The sequence below is a fragment of the Cyprinodon tularosa genome, unplaced genomic scaffold (genome assembly GCF_016077235.1).
Source record: "Cyprinodon tularosa strain WSP-4 unplaced genomic scaffold, ASM1607723v1 ctg461, whole genome shotgun sequence".
Taxonomy (NCBI): Eukaryota; Metazoa; Chordata; class Actinopteri; order Cyprinodontiformes; family Cyprinodontidae; genus Cyprinodon; species Cyprinodon tularosa.
In genome coordinates this window covers 951156-970915 of record NW_024039187.1, presented here as the reverse complement: position 1 = coordinate 970915, position 19760 = coordinate 951156, and the positions used below count along the sequence as shown (strand labels likewise).

Genomic DNA, 19760 nt, shown 5'->3' with positions numbered 1-19760 from the left:
GGGGGAGGGACCCAGAGTGCTCTCATTTAGAATTGTAGAGCTGCAGAGTATAGAATGATGCTGCCTGATAAAATGGATGATTGTTTCTAAGGAACAACAGATGAAGTCATTTAGGAAGAAACTAACTGATGGAACTAAACTGCTACGTCAGTCTGGAGCAAAATTAGTTCCTACCCTAGAGACGGGAGCAAAATGGAGACATTTTATCCTGAATTAGTCTCGGGAACAATTTTAGAACGCCATGTTCTTCTGATCGGTTCCTGCATAAAGCCCTCTGTGTCCGTTAGTCAAAATCCTCCCATTGTTAAGGGAGGACAAGGAACGGAGCTGGTTGTGATCGTTTATCTTAGTCTCTGATTAACCTGATTTACAGGTTCTGTTATCAGTTCTGTACTTCCTCCTTTCCAAGCTACTCTGTGATCATTTAGAAGCTGTTTATGTTAAATTAGTTTCCTATCTGGATGCGTTTGAGAATAGATATTTTAACAACTTTAATAGATAACATGGATTACTGCTGACATCTGGTTTAATGTTCTGGTTTAACCAGAGTAAAATATGGCTGCGCTGTGTACATTTTATTCTCTTTTGGAAACGGCCTGAACTTGTGCCTCATAACACACACACAAAGCACACAAACTTGTCTATGTTTGTGAGGCCTTTCCATTGACTTCCATTAATTTCTACAGCCTAACTGTGACCTCTGACCCTTAACCTCACCATTACGGGTTCATACCTAACCCGACCTCAAGACGGGAACATTTCCTCATGGGGACCATTCATTGGTCCCCACAAGTACGTATAAGTAACATATTCCTGGGAAATTGTCCCCACAAGGTAACACAAACACGGCCACATACAGAAATACACTTGTCTTTCTATTGGTAGTGAGGACCATGTGTTGATTTCCATTGATTTTCAGTCATTTTCAACCCTTTTTATGGCCTGACGCTAAAGCTAACCGTCAGCCGCGCGGTTAATGAAAGCTGGATGCACTGAGCAGCACAGTCAGTATTTCCTCTGTTACTCAGGTGCCTCATAAAGCGTGGGCTCTCCTGGCAGCAACTTCACCTCCCATTTCTTTTTAAGAAAATAACCTTTTTGTTCTGTTTTTTGGAACTAAAAATTAGGGTGATGGCAAAGAGACCCTCCAATCATAAAGACTTAGATCTCCATATAAATAAAAAATCTTAGAATATCAGTGGAAACACAGAACTCAGACAGACTTTATTTGTCATTCTGTACATACAAAAAGAAATGTCGTGTAGTACAGCTCTCTAGACATTTTCATTTTCTTAAAGTGCAGAAGTGCTAAATGTAAACATACGGCTGTGTATAATTTACAGATTACACTTTTTTTTTTTATAACCCCATTTTAGACAACATTCATCAATCTGATGGCGGTGTGGAGGAAGCTGTTGCAGAACCTGCTGGTCCTGCATTGAATGCTGTGAAGCCTCTTCCCAGAGGGCAGCAGGGAGAACAGTCCATGGTGGGGGGGTGAGGGGTCATTGATGATGTCAGGGGCTCGGAACACGCAGCGCTGGGATGAAATGTCTTTAATGGAGGGAAGAGGAGCCTCCATGATCCTCTCTGCTGTTCTCACCTTTTTCTAGTCTGAGGCGCTGCAGCCTCCACACCACACAGTGAGACAGCTGGTCAGAACGCTCTCTATGGTGCTTCTGGAGAAGGTGGGGAGGATGGGTGGGGGCAGCTGGGCTCTCCTCATCCTCCACAGGAAGTCCAAGCGCTTCTGGGCCCTTTGGACCAGTGAGGTGGTGTTTCCAGTCCAGGTGAGGGTGTCTGTGATGAATTTGGTGCTGCTGACCACGTCTACAGCTGAGCTGTTGATGAGCAGTGGAGCGTGGTTAGGCCGGTTCCCACCTCCAGGATCAGGCTGTTATCTCTTCTTCTATAGAAAAAGAAGCTCTAACTCTGAAAGAAGATTTTGACTGCTGTGATGGTTTCTTGTCCTTATTTAGTTGGATATTGCTGTTGAAATTGTTACGATTTAGCGAGACTGATGAGTGTGAGTCATTCCTGAGCGTAAGTCTTTTTTTTTTTAGGCCTTTAAAAAGCTAATAAAGTTGATTATTAATAAATTGGGATATCAGTAGGCCTTTGCAGTGCAACACTCCTGGGGCCGTAATGATGCGTAAACAATAATATTGTGACATCAGCCTGATGAGGTTAAAGTGGAAAGAGAGAAAATGTGTTTCTCCTCAGTTCTCTGTCTGGTCTTCAGGAAGAGCTGTAACTTTAGGTTTGCTGTCACGAGGGCTGAAGTTGTTGGTTAACATTCACTGTAACTGTGTCTGGTAGGGATCAATAGATACTGAGCCAAAAACTAACAGCCACTCAAATCATTCAGGGTCAATCTATGCTGATCACTGTGGACCAACAGGAAAATTAAACCATGAGAAAATCGACTTTTTCCAGATAAATCATGCTAATGAAGATACGCACGCATTTACACTATGGTGCTGTTTAAATTAATTGATGGTCCTGCATTTTATCTACATTAAATTGGTTTAGCTGTTTCATCTGTAATTACATAGTTAGATCACTGCTGACAAACTCCCTAATAAAAAGAGCACGAACGTCTAAGTCCTCTTTGTAGTGTTTGGTCGTAAAGAACTAGTTTTAATATTTTTGTTTTTTGGTTTCTTGGTACTTTACAAACGTTAAAATGTCAAAAGAGAAGATTCTACACGATGGTCTCACTGCTGCCACCCTCTGGTTTAGAGAAGAACTGCTTGTTCCAAAGATGTTGATTTAGATCCATGTGGGAACTAAGCCTGGATAATTAATTGCATTTACAATATTAGAACAACTTAGGAAAAAAATACAATTTTGAAACAGCAGGGTCGCTCAGGTTTAGTTACTTTACATTTAACAAGAGTAAGGAAGCAGCTTTCTCCCTCCAGTCCTGGTGGCTTTTGTGGGAAAAAGCTATTCAACTGTGAACTTGAGGGATTTCACTCAGTCCGAACTTTATTTTATTTGCAAAGATAAAGAGAACGAGATGGCATAATGTCCAGCCCTGCTCTGCCTAGACAAAGGATTGCTGAGTTTCAATTCAGAGGCTGCGTCCTCCAAAGCTTCATGGGCCGATGACGTCACAGCACGGTGCGAGGTCTGTTGGATTCCAAGACTCCTGGTTATGTGGCCGATAAAAGCCTTGGATATCACATGATTCATTGCGAGTCTGAGCAAGCCGGCTGCTCCGCGCTCAGAGGAAAAAGGGAAAAGGCACCGAACAGTGGTGAATATTGGAAGTGCAGTTTAATATAATCCAAGTATGTGAATAGTTCCGTCTGAAATGAATGAAAATAGTTTGTTTAATGTAATTGAGTCAGAAATGTGGCGGGTAAGGTTTGGTTAATCTGAAGGTTTTATGTGTCTCTGTGTAAATGGCTTTGGCTGTAATTTAAGCTCAGATTCCAATATCTCTGCAGTGTGGGGACTATAAATCTGATATCTGCCTGCTTTGTGACTGTGACGGTTGCTAGGAAACAGAACGTACAGGCGGTGAAAGCCGGAGAAGGCTGGACGTGTGTGGAAGCCATAGCCGAAACTCTTCCAGCCTCCTTATTTTCACGGACCTGGTCCAGGTAGACCGGGTCCTTGGAGGACGCAGCTTCTAAAAATAAATCCCTGAAGCAAGGCTGTTAAGATCTCAGCATACTGTTACCAAAACAATGACAGGTGGAAACAACACATAATGTTATGAGATAATCCCTGAAAATCAGTCTAGCTTGTTATCAGAAAGATTATTTGTATCCCAAACAGTCCCTTATAGATTAAACACCCCCCTCCGTCAGACACCTTGTAGTTCTGAGTCCTGAATGAATGAAACTCTTAGAAATCAATATACGGAAAAGGGAATTAATAGATTGATTCTTTTCCCACCACAGCAGCGGTAAGTGACTTAAAATGGGTTAGTGTCCACACAGAAGCAAAGAGAGAGCAACAGCTAGCAAGCAGAAGCATGCATGATTGTAGAAATAAGATAAATAAGATGTTTTTTTTCCCCCTCCAAGTTTCAGAAAGGTCCTGCAAAAATGCATGCAAGCTTTCAAGTTCATGAAAAACCTGAAACTGTGGAATCAAACATGCTTCCAAAATAAAGTGGTAACAGCAATATAACACCTGGTAGAGGTGACCAATGGTGACCAAGCTCTGTCTCTGGGGAACATCATAAATACACCTGCTTAACAAACTTTATATTATTTTCTAGGGATGCACGATATTGGGATTTTGCCCGATATCCGATATGCCGATATTTTAAAACTCATGTAGCCGATAACCGATACCGATGTTAAAGCTGGACAAAAATAGGTAGTCATTGAAAATAGCAGTTTTGTTATCCATTTCTGACATTTTGAAAAATAATATACGGTACTCAAATATATTTTCATATGCTGATATCAAACTGATTTTTAAAAACGCGGTATCGATCTATTTTACTTTCAAAATCTCGTGAAATTTCATCGTTCTGTTACAAACTCTCGTGATATTTTGCAAATTCTTGTGAGATTTTGTTAGTAAAATCGATTGATACTGCGTCAATATATCAATTTATAAAAATATGGCAATGGCGATGACATATAGCAATATTTCATTAGTAAAAGAGATTGATATGCTGTTTTTAAATGGCAATATATCCCCATATGAAGATATTGTGATATTTTAATGTATCAATATTTTTTCCCTCGTCTTTAGAAGTTTTTAAGTCTGTAAAAAAGAAGTTTTTGAGGAAGAAGAAGAAGTAGTATTTTTTTTAAATATCGGTGGGGTGGCCGATGTCCGATATTCAGTTTTAAGGCCGATACAGGCCGATTATATCGTGCATCCCTATTATTTTCTGTAAAACAGCCCAATGCTCCTTAAACAGTGAAAAGAACCAAAGAGTAAGTCTGCAGATAAAGTGTACCAGTGCTGAAATTGTGCTTTATCTCCCTCTGAACCAGGGCTTCCTAAAGAGTGAGCGAGTTTCCCGAATGGTTCAAGGCGGCGGCTGCTCAGCCAACGACTTCCGTGAGGTTTTTAAGAAAAACATCGAGCGCCGGGTGCGCAGCCTTCCAGAGATCGACGGCCTGAGTAAAGAGACGGTGCTGAGCTCCTGGATAACCAAGTATGATGCCATCTACCGTGGGGAGGAAGACATGCGGCGCCAACCACAGCGGTTCCATCTGAGCGCCGCGTCAGAGCTGATCCTCAGTAAAGAGCAGCTGTATGACATGTTCCAGCAGATACTGGGCGTCCGCAAGTTTGAGCACCAACTGCTCTACAATGCCTGTCAGGTAGGTGGATGGAGGTCAGCCCATGGAGCCGCCTGTGCAGAATGCTGGTTTTAGGATTTATTAGCAGCATCTGTATCGGTTCCATGGATAAAACTGGGCCAGTAGTGATGTTTATATGATGGCACTTTAGAAGAGAAGGGAATATGGAGAATTGGAGTGTCCTTTCTTTGAGACTTTACAGTAATGCTTAGTCCACCTTTAAAGCTGTGTTCAGACGGGGCGCTGTGATTTCCTCCAGCAGGTAGTTTACTGCATTTCAGATGCAGTGTTTACACTCTGGACAAAGAGGAGGAGCTTCAACTGCATGAAGCTGAAACCCCACCCACGTGAAAAAAACTCAGCAGATACAGTAGACTGAATGGTTATTGCTTCTTTATCGCAGCTTTAAGCATTTTAAATGGTCATTTGAAGAAATTGAGAAAAATGAATACATAAAAACGCTCATGTGCTGCTGTTGTTTCAGAGATATTAAAGATTATTTTTTAGGTCACCCAGAGGTCAACTATCCCCCATTAAGCTCTGAATTGAATCTAAATGATCTAGCCTACTTGTTCAGAGCTGCTTCATTTCTGCAGGTAAAACTGTTGTTTGTGCTGATTTGGTTTTTAAGATAGAATTATTATTAATTACGACCAATGACATCACCGTCCCAGCAGAAGTTATTGCATAACATCAGATGTCATTCCTGTATATAACAGTGGGCATGTTGATCTTATTTAGTAACTGGAATGGTTGTTTAATATTAACAGTTGATCACCAGCCTCCTGGATCCTCTGCTTTGGACCTGCCGTTACCCCGGGCAACCCTATACCATTCCCTGCCAGCTTTTCCCAATAAAAGCACAGGTGAACCTTAACATCACAGGCTCCTGCTGAATTGTTCTCTATAAACAGCTTTTGAATCACCTTGGGGAGACCATCATTTTTTGGAAAAGCCCCAAAAGCTCAGAAAAAAAGACGTAGCTCTGATTCTGTGGGACCTTGTAAATCTGTCCCCTGTTGTGGGGAAAAAAAGTATTCAACTATTCACTCAACTTAAATAAGTGGAGATCATTTATTTATTCATCTTTGCAAAGAGAGAACAAAACATCATATGGCCCTTATTGCATGGTAATCAGCCCTGTTCCTTACTTACAATAATGGAAAGTAGGCAGAGTCAAAACAAATTATGGACACTTTGGTTAAAACATTAACATGTTATAAATAAACCATGAGAAAGAATCTGGATTGTTACTGGAAGAAGTATTTTCTTCTATGCAAATAATCATGGCTCAGATATTTTGTGGCCTTGCAGGTGAAACAGACGGAGTAAAAACATTTTTCAGTGAGTAAATGGCATAAATCAATATACGAAATAAGAGGAATCTAGATTTTCGATGACACCCCTTACGACACCCCAGGACTAAATTAAAAGAGCATTTTTTAAAGCCACCTAAAGACATTTGCAGAGCATTCCTTATTTCTACCATTGTTAACATTATTTTTTGAACGCACCTTTAATGCATTTCAGGGTTGTCACGATACTAAACTTTTCAACTCGATACCGATACTAAGGAAAATATTCGATACTCGATACCATTTTCGATACCACAAGGATAAAAACAGACTCCAAAAGTCTACAGAAATATTTTCATTAATAAATAAAATATAACAAATAAACACAATAAAGGTTGTATGCTGTGCATAATATTAAGCAAGCTTGATAAAAAACTTATAAAATTCAAATTAAGTGTTCCTTCCTTGGTTATGCTTTGCACACATAACAGTGACACTAGCCAAACCAGTTAAGAAACAAAAATAATTCTCAGCAGCTGCAACTCTTACAAAAAAAAATTCTGAAACTGAAAAGAGCAAATAATTATTCAATCACACACTGTTCTGAAAGTGCATTGTCCTCTATTCTGCACTTTAGATGAATGACTGCTTAGATGCCACTGGTGACGGCACTGTATCGATACTTTTAAAAACGAGTATTGTATCCGGATATAACATTTCAGTATCGATACTTTTTTGAGTTTCGATACTTTTGACAACCCTAATGCATTTTATAAGTATGCGGGTAAACAGACACATTTATATGATGAGAAACAGTCTGGATAAGATGCTAACCTGAACATGTAATCTGGTGGATCGATGCTCTGCTGCTTTCAATGGGTCAGAAAGATTCTCCTTAGGAAAAAAAAGTGTCTTATTTAACAGGAAATTCAGGATGAGTGTTTTTCACTAAGACGTTTATTAATCCTTGAAAGGAACAGATAGTGTTTCCTAGGATCCTGCCTGTTCTGATCTAGACAAAGTTTTTCTCCCCAACTGAAAGCCTGCAAAAAGCTGTGAAGGTTCCCACATTTAGTTCATCCAAATATTAAAATGTTGAATGAACCTTCAGAGGAAGGAGTCTGAACTGTGATGAAAAATTATCTTCTGTTACAAACAGTCCTTCATTCTAGTAAAACTAACCCTCTCACCCAGACGCCTGAGTGAAAATATTCTGAAGGGATGTGAGAGGAAAATGACCACAGAGCTTCATGCTAACCTGAACTTGATCAACTGAATGAATTAATCTGATCAATGATCTTCTTTTATTTTGAAAATGTTGCCTCATGGTCCCATAAAACATTTGGAGGTTCAGGAAATAAACCTGGATAAGACAGATCATCGGATGATAGAAGCAGCTGGTAGGCAGGTTTATGGGTCACTGTTTGCTCTTCAACAGGACACTTTAAAACCTAATGATATGATTGAGTGTTTTTTATGATGCCAGAGCAGAAATCAGCAACGCCTCGCTGGAGGTCATGGAATTTGATGCCATTTGTGTCAGACAAGCTGTGTCCTTATTGGAAAGGTTCAAAAAGTAAAATAAAAACATTAGTTTCAGAAGAAACTCATGTTTAAAGGTGATTTATTGAAGGCTAAATGTTTTTCAAAATAGGAGCTATGAATAATGCAGCCCTCTAGAGGGGACACAGTGGAACTGCAGGGGGGTGTAGAGATACAGTGACTAAATGACCCATTATGGGAGATATCTGAAAAGGTTTAAGAGGTCTGCTGCACCTTAAAACAAAGGTTCAACTTAAAACGACTCTAACGGCGGGAACGGTTAACTGTCCTTGCTTTTGTGGGCTGAAAACTTTCTTGTTTTAAACTGGATTTTTGGTTTTATTTCAGCATTGAAATTCACAGAACATATCAGGAAAGACACATGTTAACGTTATATTGGCCGTTAGTGAAATAAAGTTTTAGCTTTATAAACAGTAGACATGTTAGCATTGGGTACCATGTGATCACTGTTAGCTTCCGGTTAGCTTGCTGTATACAACAGTAAACCCATGAAATAATCAGACAGCATCAAAAACACCAATTGTTTAGCTGGAAACTATTTTCCTAACTTTGCCAGACTTGTAACCTCCTGGTGAGGCATTTTCAAAGTTCAGCAACGCGACATTGCTGAACTGGTTTGTGTTCATGTTAGGGTTGTTAAGTTTCCCCAACTTTAACCTATAAATAATGAAACAAAGACAGCGTGAGATTTTTCCTGAAATGCTTTGCAAAGGGGAGAACAGTATCAATCTCTGCATCTCCGCTTGGCTCAACAGTTGCCAGGATTTTTATTGAACAGTCAACACATTACAACAGCAGACGTTAGTTTCGATTACACAATCTCTTAGACATAACATGAACCTTTAAGATAGGGAACTTGCCTGGTTCCAGTATACGCTTTACACAAGGTGTCAGGGTTATGAACTTTCACTTCTGTGCTTCTCAAATGAAAAACAGGAAAGAATTCTTGCAAAACATTTGACCGTCTTATGGCCTTCATACACTATTTCCAATGATGAGAGTAACATATAGAACATATAAATGATTGAGAGCAATATAAAACATATAAATGAATAAAATGATAAAAACAACAGAAATCATAATAACTCCAACAGTTCGGATCAGGCAAAAGGGGCCATGAAGGAGTTTGCCCTGCAACCGGAGGATGTCGGTTCAAGCCCTGGCTCCACCTTTCATTATCATTGTCCTTGAGCAAGAGACTTCCCCTGCTTTGTCAACTGATGGTAGTCAGATTGACAATTAAATAAAGATGACTGGTGGTTCCAGTGTACGACAGCCTAGCTTCTGTCAGTGGGCCTCAAGGCAGCTGTGGCTACAAGGTAGCTTCACCACCATCAGTGAATGGGTGAATGATTAAATGTGGTGTAAATGTGGACTAGAGAACAATTGGACTGAGGCCATGTGTTCCCTTGTGGGCCCTTCCGCCATAACATCCAGGGGAGTTTTGATAAAATGATTTTGATAAAACAAAACACACTTGCTTAGAGAGCAAGCTGCACAGAATTTTTGGTCAGCCTTGAAGTGTTTGTCGCAGGGCTCCACAGGGTGAATCCAATATTCCAAATTTGTTGGGCTTTCCCTCTTTGAAGGAGGCGTGCACACCAAGATATTATCCCATCTCACCTTTGAGTTCAACCACCACAGCCAGCTGGTGTTCAGTTGCCCCCAGCTGGCTCCCGTCAGCAGCCTGATCAATGCCCAAATTGCCGCCGACATCCTCTGTAATTGTAGATACATCCTGTATCCTCCAAATCCAAACAGGAGAAATCAGAGTATCATAAATCCAAACATCCATACATCTTCCATGTCCTCCACAGACAACATAAAACACACCGTTCTCCAAGCCGCCCCAGGAGTCCATGGTGTTTCCCACAAAGTATGTCCCAGCAGGACAGGAGGGGTCCCCTTTTCCCTGTCTTGCTTTTGAGAAAATTTGATCAATTGTATTGAGAGACCAGCTGACCAGATCCATTTTTGAATTCAGGTGATATGAAGAGAAGGGGGATGCTCAGTGGGACAGTGGGTAGCACTGCTGCCTTGCAGCAAGAAGGTTCTGGGTTCTATTCCTGGTCCAGGGTCTTTCTGCATGGAGTTTGCATGTTCTCCCTGAGCATGCGTGGGTTCTCTCCAGGTACTCCAGCTTCCTCCCACAATCCAAAAACATGACTGTTAGGTTAATTGGCTTCTCTAAATTCTCCTTAGGTGTGTGTGAATGGTTGTTTATCCTGTTTGTCTCTGTGTTGCCCTGTGATGGACTGGCGACCTGTCCGGGGTGTACCCCACCTCTCGCCCATAGACAGCTGGAGATAGGGACCAGCACCCTATAGTGGAATTAGGAATGTTATAGGATGGATGAGAAAAGACCAGACACAGCAAAACAGGGACAGAGCAGGGACGTGAAGGAGCAGCAGGAAGATGCGACGCCTCCTCCGTGAGCAGAATTGAATGCAGCTTTTATGTTTCTCTTCTGATGATTGCAGTTCAGTAAAAGCCTGTTAATCAACTATCAATTAAAATCAGCTGTGCTGAAGCAGAGAAACCTCTAAAACCTGCAGGATGGCGGCCCTAGAGGATCGACTTTGTACAAGCCAATTCCAGAGTTTGGAAAGGCCAGCATGGACATTGGTCCCCAGGCTCTAAAAAAATAATATCATAGCTTATCGCACAAAGAAAAAAAATAAAATCAACTGCCAAGTTGATGAGTATTTTTGCAAGCAAAATAAACTTATGGTAGTTTTTTTTTACTTATTTAGATTGTAAACCAACTTTATTTCATTGTCAAATTGGCTAATCTGCTCAAATCAAGGGAAAATAAAATTATAAAAAAAACAACTCTATCTTCTTTCTTGTTTTGCTGTGTAGTCTTTAAAATGTGAATGTTATCTACCTTTCTATCAGCACTCTTCTTCTTCTGTTTATTTGATGCTCGTCTTATAGCTCGACAACGTGGATGAACAAGCTGCTCAGATCCGCAGAGAGCTGGACGGTCGGTTACAGCTGGCTGAGAAGGTTGCCAAGGTCAGGTCTGCTTTACTGGATAAAATTCTTTGGTGTAAATCATGAAAACTATCATAACTAACTAGAAAAATCAGTTTTTTTAACTCGAGAAATAAGTAATATAAAAGTCAAACACTTGTTTTAGAACAAAACTGATTGATTTGATGCTGGCTGCTCATGAATACGTTCCTCCTTCTAGATGTGCTGATTATTACAATATTGAGACGAGGAGGAACTCTTCTCTGTGCTCTGCAGGAAAGGAGATTCCCTCGCTTTGTCTCTGCTGACATGGAGGCTCTGTACGTGGACGAGCTGCGTTCTTCTGTCAACTTGCTGATGGCTAACCTGGAAAGCCTGCCAGTGTCTAAAGGAGGACCGGACTTCAAGCAGAAACTTAAGCGCTCCTCCATGAATAACTCCTTCTTGGATTTGGGGGATGAAGGAGACATCCTGTCCAAATCGGATGTTGTGCTGTCCTTTAATCTGGAGGTTAGTCTGAAAGCAAAGCTTCCAACCACATGTGTTCTGTCCTGAAAACTTGTCTGGATGGCTGACTAGCAGGAGTTCATCTTGGGAAGGTAGAGGATGGCGTAGCTTCACAGTCATTTTGGAATAAAAGGCTGCAAAGGAGGGGGGAACTGTTATTCTGCCCCCTTTACTCTGATACACACAGGTGAACTTCAGTACATATCCCAAAGTCAAACATACCAGTGGCTGCATCATGCTGTGGGGAAACTCTTCTTCAGCAGGGGCAGAAAAGCTTATGGATGCATTTAAATCCTGGAGGAAAAGGCTGCAGCAGAGGTTCCCCTTCCAGTAGAAGAACCTCCCTGAAAACCCAGCCTTAGATGCAATACGTGGTTGAGATCATGGCCTAGTCCAAGTCCACACCAACGTCCAAACATTAGTGCTTCCCTTGGAGTTTCTTTCTACCAGATTTGAATTTTGTCAGCCAACCAAAGCCCTGCTGCTGAACCTCAGAGGGTTTTTATTGCTTTTGGTTCTGAAAAAAGTAGTTTGGATCAACCTGCAGAGATGTTGAAGGTCTGCTGCAGCTCATCCAGTCAGTGAAGTAGAGTTTAAAATGTGTTTGTCTGAATCCTTTGACGTCTTTTCCAGGTTGTTATCGTTGAGGTCCAGGGGCTGAAGTCTGTGGCTCCAAACCGGATTGTCTACTGCACCATGGAGGTGGAGGGGGGGCAGAAGCTGCAGACTGACCAAGCAGAAGCCTCCAGACCACAGTGAGTTTACCTTTAAGCTTTTGTTTAAAACTGTGCAACAAACAGGGGTTTCCTCTGGAGTTGCTCGTGGTTTTAGCTACATTTGGGAGATCCGGTTCTTCATACGCTGAGAACTGAAGGTTTTGAAGAAACATGGATTTAATTTAAACCCTAGAACCAGAGATGAGCACCATCCTGTTTCTGAGGGTCTGCTCCCTCTGTCCTTCACTTATGAAGGCTGATTGTTGGCTCAGATATCCAACAGTTCAAATGAGAAAGGTTAGATTCTTCAATTCTATTATAGAACAATGAACATTTTGTCAGGATTAATAAAATCCTGATGTTTGGATAGAAAGGAATTGAAGACATGATCATGGATGAACACTGAGACGTTTAACTGCCAGATTACGCTGCACAGTTATCTGTAAAAAAGGTGTGACTGTTTGCCATCCAAGGGGTGGGGGAGCCCAGGTCTAGCTTCTAACCCCTTCCCAGACACTCCTTCCACCAATCTTTCACCCAATGCCCCCCATTTACCCAACCAGGCAATGTCCCTATAAACCTGGGATCCACCCCACTGATGGACCCACCCGCCCCCTCAATGTCATAGCGGGGAAGCACCCTGTGACGGACCCCCCACAATGTCATAGCGGGGATCCACCCCTCTTGACAGACACACCCTGCCCCCACGACATCAGAGCGGGGATCCACCCCACTGACAGACCCACCCCGCGCCCTCAATGTCATAGCGTAGAAGCACCCTCTGACGGACCCCCCACAATGTCATAGCGGGGATCCACCCCACTGACGGACTCACCCCGCCCCCTTGATGTCATAGCGGGGATCCACCCCTCTTGACAGACACAACCCGCCCCCATGACTTCAGAGGCGGGAACCACCTTCCTGACCGACCCACCCCGCCACCACGACGTCAGAGAGGGGGACCATCCTTCTGAGGGACCCACCACGCCCCCAAAAAGTCTGCCTCAGCAGAACTCAACTGTTCCTAAGAGTAAAACACCTCGAATCGTGACTGTATGGGAGGATGAACACAGTGCTGAACAAGGTTTCCATGGCGCAGTAATATAATATCCCATAATATGTTGAAGGCCCCTTCATGGACAGTGACATCGGGTGCAAGAGTTTGCCCTGTAATCTGTGGGTTTGAGCCGCAACTCCGGCTTTCAGGGTCATTGTATCCTTGGGCAAGATACTTCACCTGCGCTTTCTACTAATGGTGGTCAGATGGTGGCGCCAGCATACGGCAGCCTGGCTTCTGTCAGTGAGTCTCAGGGCAGCTGCGTCTACAGTGTAGTTTGCCACCATCAGTATGTGTGTGAATGGATGAATGTAGTGCAAAACACTTAGGTCAAGTCTCCTGACTTGGAAAAAAAGTCCTATATTAGTACATTTAGGCCATTTAGCATTATATGTTCTCCTGTTCTGTCCTGGTAAGCAGGAAGGACGGCGCTCCATCACCATTTTGGCTGCTGTCAGTCAGCGCTCGGCTGATTATGGTATGTCTGCTCAGACAGCAGGGGGCTGTGGAGTAATAAGGCCGACCTTTCACTTGTTCAGGCCGCTAATGATTGTTTTTCTCTGAAGTTCTCCTTCTGTCAGAATCACCAATCGGAGGCAATAAGAGGAGACCCTCTCTGTCCAGAAGGGTCCAATGTGGGAACTGGGCTCTTCTGCAAAGCCTCTCTGCCTTTGTGGCTAATGCACGCTCTGTTTCGTGTTTCTCATCATGCGTTACATCATGGAGGACAGGCTGTGGTCCATTTCCTGCTTATTAGGAATGAAGAACACTGATTCCTGTTACAGATTTCAGAGAAACGCTCTTTAAGAGCTTTATGGAGGAAAAACAATTTAAACATATAACTTTCTGAATAAGAACATCTTCAGTTGTTTTCCGTCTGTGCAGCCGAGGAACCATGGGAAAAGATTCCAGAACCTCGCAGTGTGTCCTGACCAAAGGAGACACTGACCAGTACCAAAGGACACATGGACCAGTAGCAAAGGACACACAGACCAGTACCAAAGGACACACGGATCAAAGGACACATGGACCAGTACCAAAGGACACACTGACCAAAGAACACACGGACCAGTACCAAAGGACACACTGACCAAAGGACACATGCACCGGTACCAACGGACACACGGCCTGGTACGAAAGGACACACAGACCAGTACCAAAGAACACACTGGCTGGTACCAAACAACACATGGACCAATGGACACACTGACCAGTACCAAACGACTCATGGACCAAAGGACCCATGGCCCGATACCAAAGGACACACTGACTGGTACCAAAGCACACTTGGAGCAAAGGACGCACGGACTGCTATCAGGCCTAGGATCACTGTGCTGGACTTTTTTATCAGCATTTCTGTTTAACTGCTAATAATTAGCTTGATCCAGACTGACAGCTGCTTAGCTCAGTTGGTAGATCCTGATATCAGCATCCAGAATATACGACACATTTAACCAGGTTTTAGGAGGCTCCCCTAGTGGGTAAAGATGAAATGACTATAGGAAGGCGCCAAACCTGAGCCCTGAGGTATCCCATGAGGCAGTGGGGCACTATCAGAATATAACACTCAGAGACCTCTCTGATAAACAAGAAGGGAACCAAACAAAGACGACAAACAGGTGTCAGATGTCCAATAAAGGCCGTCTGAGATGAGGGTCTACAGTCACCTATAGAGAGGATCTACAACCAGCCATTCAGTTGTTCTGCTTCATTATTAAAAATCTCTTATAGAAATGGATTCTAGATGGAAGAGAAGAATCTAACATGATGGCCAGTAGGTGCAGATGTCTTAATGAAAACAGACCCTGGTATGACATCAGAAGACCCTCCATTGCTCCTTAGCAGGAGCAGCTCTTGCTAACAGCGGTCCTCCAGGTGCTGGCTAAGCCATTTGTTAGCTTCTGGTTAGCTTCTCCAAACATGAGGATCATCTGAGGAGAAGCTGAGAAGCTGCAGCATCCTCTGAGCTGGAGCTTTATAATGCAGCAGTCCTCTACAGACTTCTGTTTGTACCGTGAAATAAACACACCTTTTTTACGCTGTGTTACCATGGAAACAGCAGAAAGCTCATCTAAGGCTGGTTGGTTTTTTGGCCTTTCCTCACGAATGGGTGGCGTTTGCCCTCTGTCTAAAACAGCCGCCCTGATGGCGGCGTGACACTGGGCTTTTCTCACAGCGTGATCCCAAGCAAAAGGCGGCACCTTTTTCCATGGAAACATAAGCTGATGGCGTGGAACTGAACGCTGCTTCCAGATATATCAGCAACGCTGGGAGCTGCTGCAGGAGAAGACGTTTCTAAGTAGATTAGGCCTTCTACAGTTTACTAACAATTAACTCAATCCTAGAATTTTTATCCTAGAATGGCAGTGCACCGGGTCTCCTCGTCTGATTTTTTTTTTCTTTTCATTGAAATGGGGAGATGTGTCCCCTTTGGTTAAAGCACTGGCATCCTGGGAAGGCTGCAGGAGAGACGAGGCCGTTTAGGTCATAGAACCAGGAAGTTAAGAGACAGACAGACTAGAATCTGGTCATTTCTACAGCAGGAGGGAATTATGATCCTGCAGCCCTTTATGTGATAGAGGTCCTTTCAAGACAAGCACACACACACACATAAAATAGATCTGCATTCAACAGAGCAACTAGATCAACACAGTAGAAATCTCTGAACATGGACATGAAGCACCACCGTGTTAGCCCCCATGTTAGCTACTGTGTTAGCCACCTTGTTAGCCACAATGTTAGCCACCTTCTTTGCCCCCATGTTAGCCACCAGTTAGCCACCTTGTTAGCCAAAATGTTAGCCACCTTGTTAGCCACCATGTCAGCCCCCATGTTGGCCATTATGTTAGCCCCCATGTTAGCCACCATGTCAGCCCCCATGTTAGCCACCTTGTTAGCCCCCATGTTAGCCACCATGTCAGCCCCCATGTTAGCCACTGTGTATGCCACCATGTTAGCCACTATGTTAGCGACCATTTGAGCCACCGTGTTAGCGACTATTTGAGCCACCATTTTAGCCACCGTGTGAGCCACCATGTCAGCCCCCTTGTTAGCCACCACGTCAGCCCCCATGTTAGCCACCATCTCAGCTCCCATGTTAGCCCCCATGTCAGCCCCCGTGTCAGCTCTGATGTTAGCCACCGTCTCAGCCCCCATTTTAGCCACCGCGTGAGCAACCATGTTAGCCACAGTGTTAGTGACCATTTTAGCCACCGCGTGAGCCACCGTCCCATGAAAAGGTAACGACACAGTACTTCGTTTCTCCTTTACTGTAAATAGATTTAACTGCTAAATAACTATTTAGTATTTTCCCTGACTCCAAATACAAAGCTTCTTCCTAATTTGGTTAAAAACTTATCAATTCAAAACAAAATAATGAAGAACCAACTTTATCTGGAGGCTTTACAGAAGTTCAGTCTTAGTTGGCTTAACATTGTTTTAAGGCTCTGGAAAAGGTCCAGAAGTCGGTAAATGATTTAAACACGAGATAAGCTGTTTATCAGACTGAGCTGCAGTTATTATCATCTGTAGCTTAACCATTGTGAAACCTAAGAGTTGCAGAGGTCTAAAATTCAAACCCCTCACCCCTAACCCTTAACCCCTAGCCCTATACCCCTCACCCCCTAATCCCTTACCTCTCAGCCCTTAACCCCTCACACTCACCCCTAACCCCTCAATAACTACAGAGTGATTTTTCTCTAAGCAAATTATCTGCATCCACACAAAAAGCTGATGGTCTTATGATTTAGCTGAAAACCTGAAGAAAGACATATTTAGTTTGATTTAATAGAGGGGGGTGGGGGTTCACTCCCCTCACCCAGGTGCAGAGCATCATTAGCAGCTGGATGCTGCACGGCTTCTGGAAGAGACGGGAAGAGACACCTGAGCAGCACCTTTATCAGATCATCATACAGCCGCAGCAGCAGGAGCTCCTTCCCCTCAGACATCACCGCAAACTATGATGTTTCATAACATTTTGGGATGAATAAAAACATGTGGATGGAAACTATACTGAACTACGACCACTTCTTTAGTCACATGTTCCTATGACTGATAATTTGTAGCAGCACTTTTCTGCATTTTTAGAATAAATGATAGTTTTCAATTTTCTAAAACTTCAAGCTGCTGCTTGTTGCTGCTGTTCAGTTTCTAACGTCTGTAATGCACGCTCGGTCTGTACAGGTGGGGAACTCAGGGAGACTTCAGCACCCCCCATCCTCTGCCTCAGGTCAAAGTCAAGCTGTTCACAGAGAGCACCGGAGTCCTGGCTCTGGAGGACAAGGAGCTTGGCAGGGTGAGGCAGAGAGAGAGGAGTCAGAGAGAGAGAGCAGAGACATGTTTTAAGTTTCCATATCTCCTCCAGGTGGTCCTGAACCCCACCACTGGCGGCCCAAAGCAGGCAGACTTCCACAGGATGGCGGTCCCTAAGAACAGCCAGGATGCAGATCTGAGGATCAAGCTGGCGGTCCGCATGGACAAACCCCCCAACATGAAGCACAGCGGGTGAGTCTGCTCTGGGACGTTCCTGAATGATGTCACTCTGATGAAACATTCCAGGAGGTTCAGATGACTGTTGGTCAGATCGGACTTTAAAGCTGGATGGGTTCCGGTTCTGGTTCCTCTTCTTTGAATCAGCGCTGATGTTGTCTCCTCTTGTTTCCATGGTGATCACTTTCTCTGCTCACATCCTCTCTCCATATTCAGATGATGGATGGATCAGATAGAATAACCAGAACCAGAACCTCCTCAGCCTCCATTATTCTGGTTGCAGAAACTTGTCTAACTTATTAAATCCAAAAACGTCATTAAAGTTTAAAGTTGTTTCAAAAGTTTTGAAACTTTTCCAACGTGCCTCCTGAATCGGGGTGTTTCTGTTTAGCATGCCAGTAGCGCCACCTGCTGGTAGAGGAAGTCTGTTGAGGATCTAAAGGCCTCACAGGAAACAGCTTAAAGCTGTTGTCTTCCTCTGAGTTCTGATAAAAACAAAACATAACTTTATTTACTGAATTTCTATTTAACAACAACAATAAAAGGTTAAATCTATATTGAAATAATAACTGGCTGATTGATGCTGCATTAGATGAATGTTCGGTTCTTCTGCTGCCTTTAAATCCAGTATTTAGCTCCACTGAGCTGACTGTGCAATGGCTGACTGTAGCCACCAGGTGGCAGCAGATCTAACTGATGGACCTGATTCAGCTCTGGGTGAAAATCCTATAAATCCTTTAACTGTGCAGAAGCTTCTATTAGCCTCCAGTTTTTTCCACTCAGGTGCAGCTAATCTGAGCAGGAGGCTGCGTTCCTCCAGGTCAAAGTCCGACTCTCTTTCTTATTGTTTGCTGTTTGCTTACATCTCTGCTCCCATTGGACAGAAGTTAGCAGGAGGAAAGTCAAACATGAGGGAATAAAAACAACTAAAGCAAAAGCACCTGATCCAAAAAAAAAAACAAAAAAAAAAAATACAACTCTCTGAAAAGTATATTTGTCCTTAATTCAAGAAGGTAAATAGATCTTAGAATGAGATGTTGAGATATTATTGATTAGTTTTATTTACCTGCTTGTTAAAGCCAAGAGAAACTCCACTGGTTCAATAATTCTTCTTATATTAACATTTTGCTGTGATGGAGAATGACAATCATTAAAGCTCAAAGAGAGGAAATGTGCTTTCAAACAGGAAGTGGTTGAACCAGCCAGATGTTTGCTGTTGTTCCAGCTGTGGAGTTTATTCGCCGGCAGCGGCGTTGCTAAGAGACAGACGGAGGATTAACTTGGAACCTTTGCCATCACTGCTGTTGTTGGGACTTTAGAAGCCGTGAAAGAAAGGTCGTCCACGGATCTGTTCTACCAGAACTAACCTGTCCAGGTGTTTGGACCCAATGGGGAACCGTTTGAAGAGGTCCAGGGTTCCCTAAAGTACCGGTCCTTTCAGGACCAGATTCACTGTCCAGGTGTCTCTGAAGGAAGAGGAAGATTATTTCCCCATTAAACCAGGAGGCCCAGTGGAGGAGAGACATGGGATGGAGGGGACACAGATGGAGGAGACACCAGCAGTTAACCAAACCCAGTTGTTTGAAAGGTGGAGCTTCAGGGGAGTTATAGCAAAGAAAACTAAACCTGGTCTGATTATTGAGCCACAATTCACAGGAAGCCAGACTGAATCTTGACCTATGGAGGAACAACCATCTCTGAGGGAACCATGAGACCTCTGAGGGAACGGTGTGACCTCAGCATCATTTATTGCTCTAATATTCTCACTGATGATGACCTGGGGTTCTCCCTGTCCCTGCATGGAAGGAATTAGCTTCACTTCCTGAATTAAAGAAGACGGACCATTGGAGACCAGGATGGGTCTCTGCTTTGGTTC

At 43.2% G+C, this 19760-nt stretch overlaps 1 protein-coding gene across 5 annotated transcripts in view; it reads left to right on the top strand.

Moving 5' to 3' along the window:
* The window catches only part of cadps2 (Ca++-dependent secretion activator 2), a 165606-nt gene that overhangs the window by 38010 nt on the left and 107836 nt on the right, over window positions 1–19760 (top strand). For all 5 annotated transcript variants that reach the window (XM_038301129.1, XM_038301130.1, XM_038301128.1 and 2 more), the window contains exons 3-8: window positions 4971–5303; window positions 11078–11158; window positions 11393–11626; window positions 12257–12378; window positions 17579–17690; window positions 17760–17899. In XM_038301129.1, coding sequence (XP_038157057.1) covers window positions 4971–5303; window positions 11078–11158; window positions 11393–11626; window positions 12257–12378; window positions 17579–17690; window positions 17760–17899 — 1022 coding nt within the window. The remainder of the gene's footprint in view (window positions 1–4970; window positions 5304–11077; window positions 11159–11392; window positions 11627–12256; window positions 12379–17578; window positions 17691–17759; window positions 17900–19760) is intronic.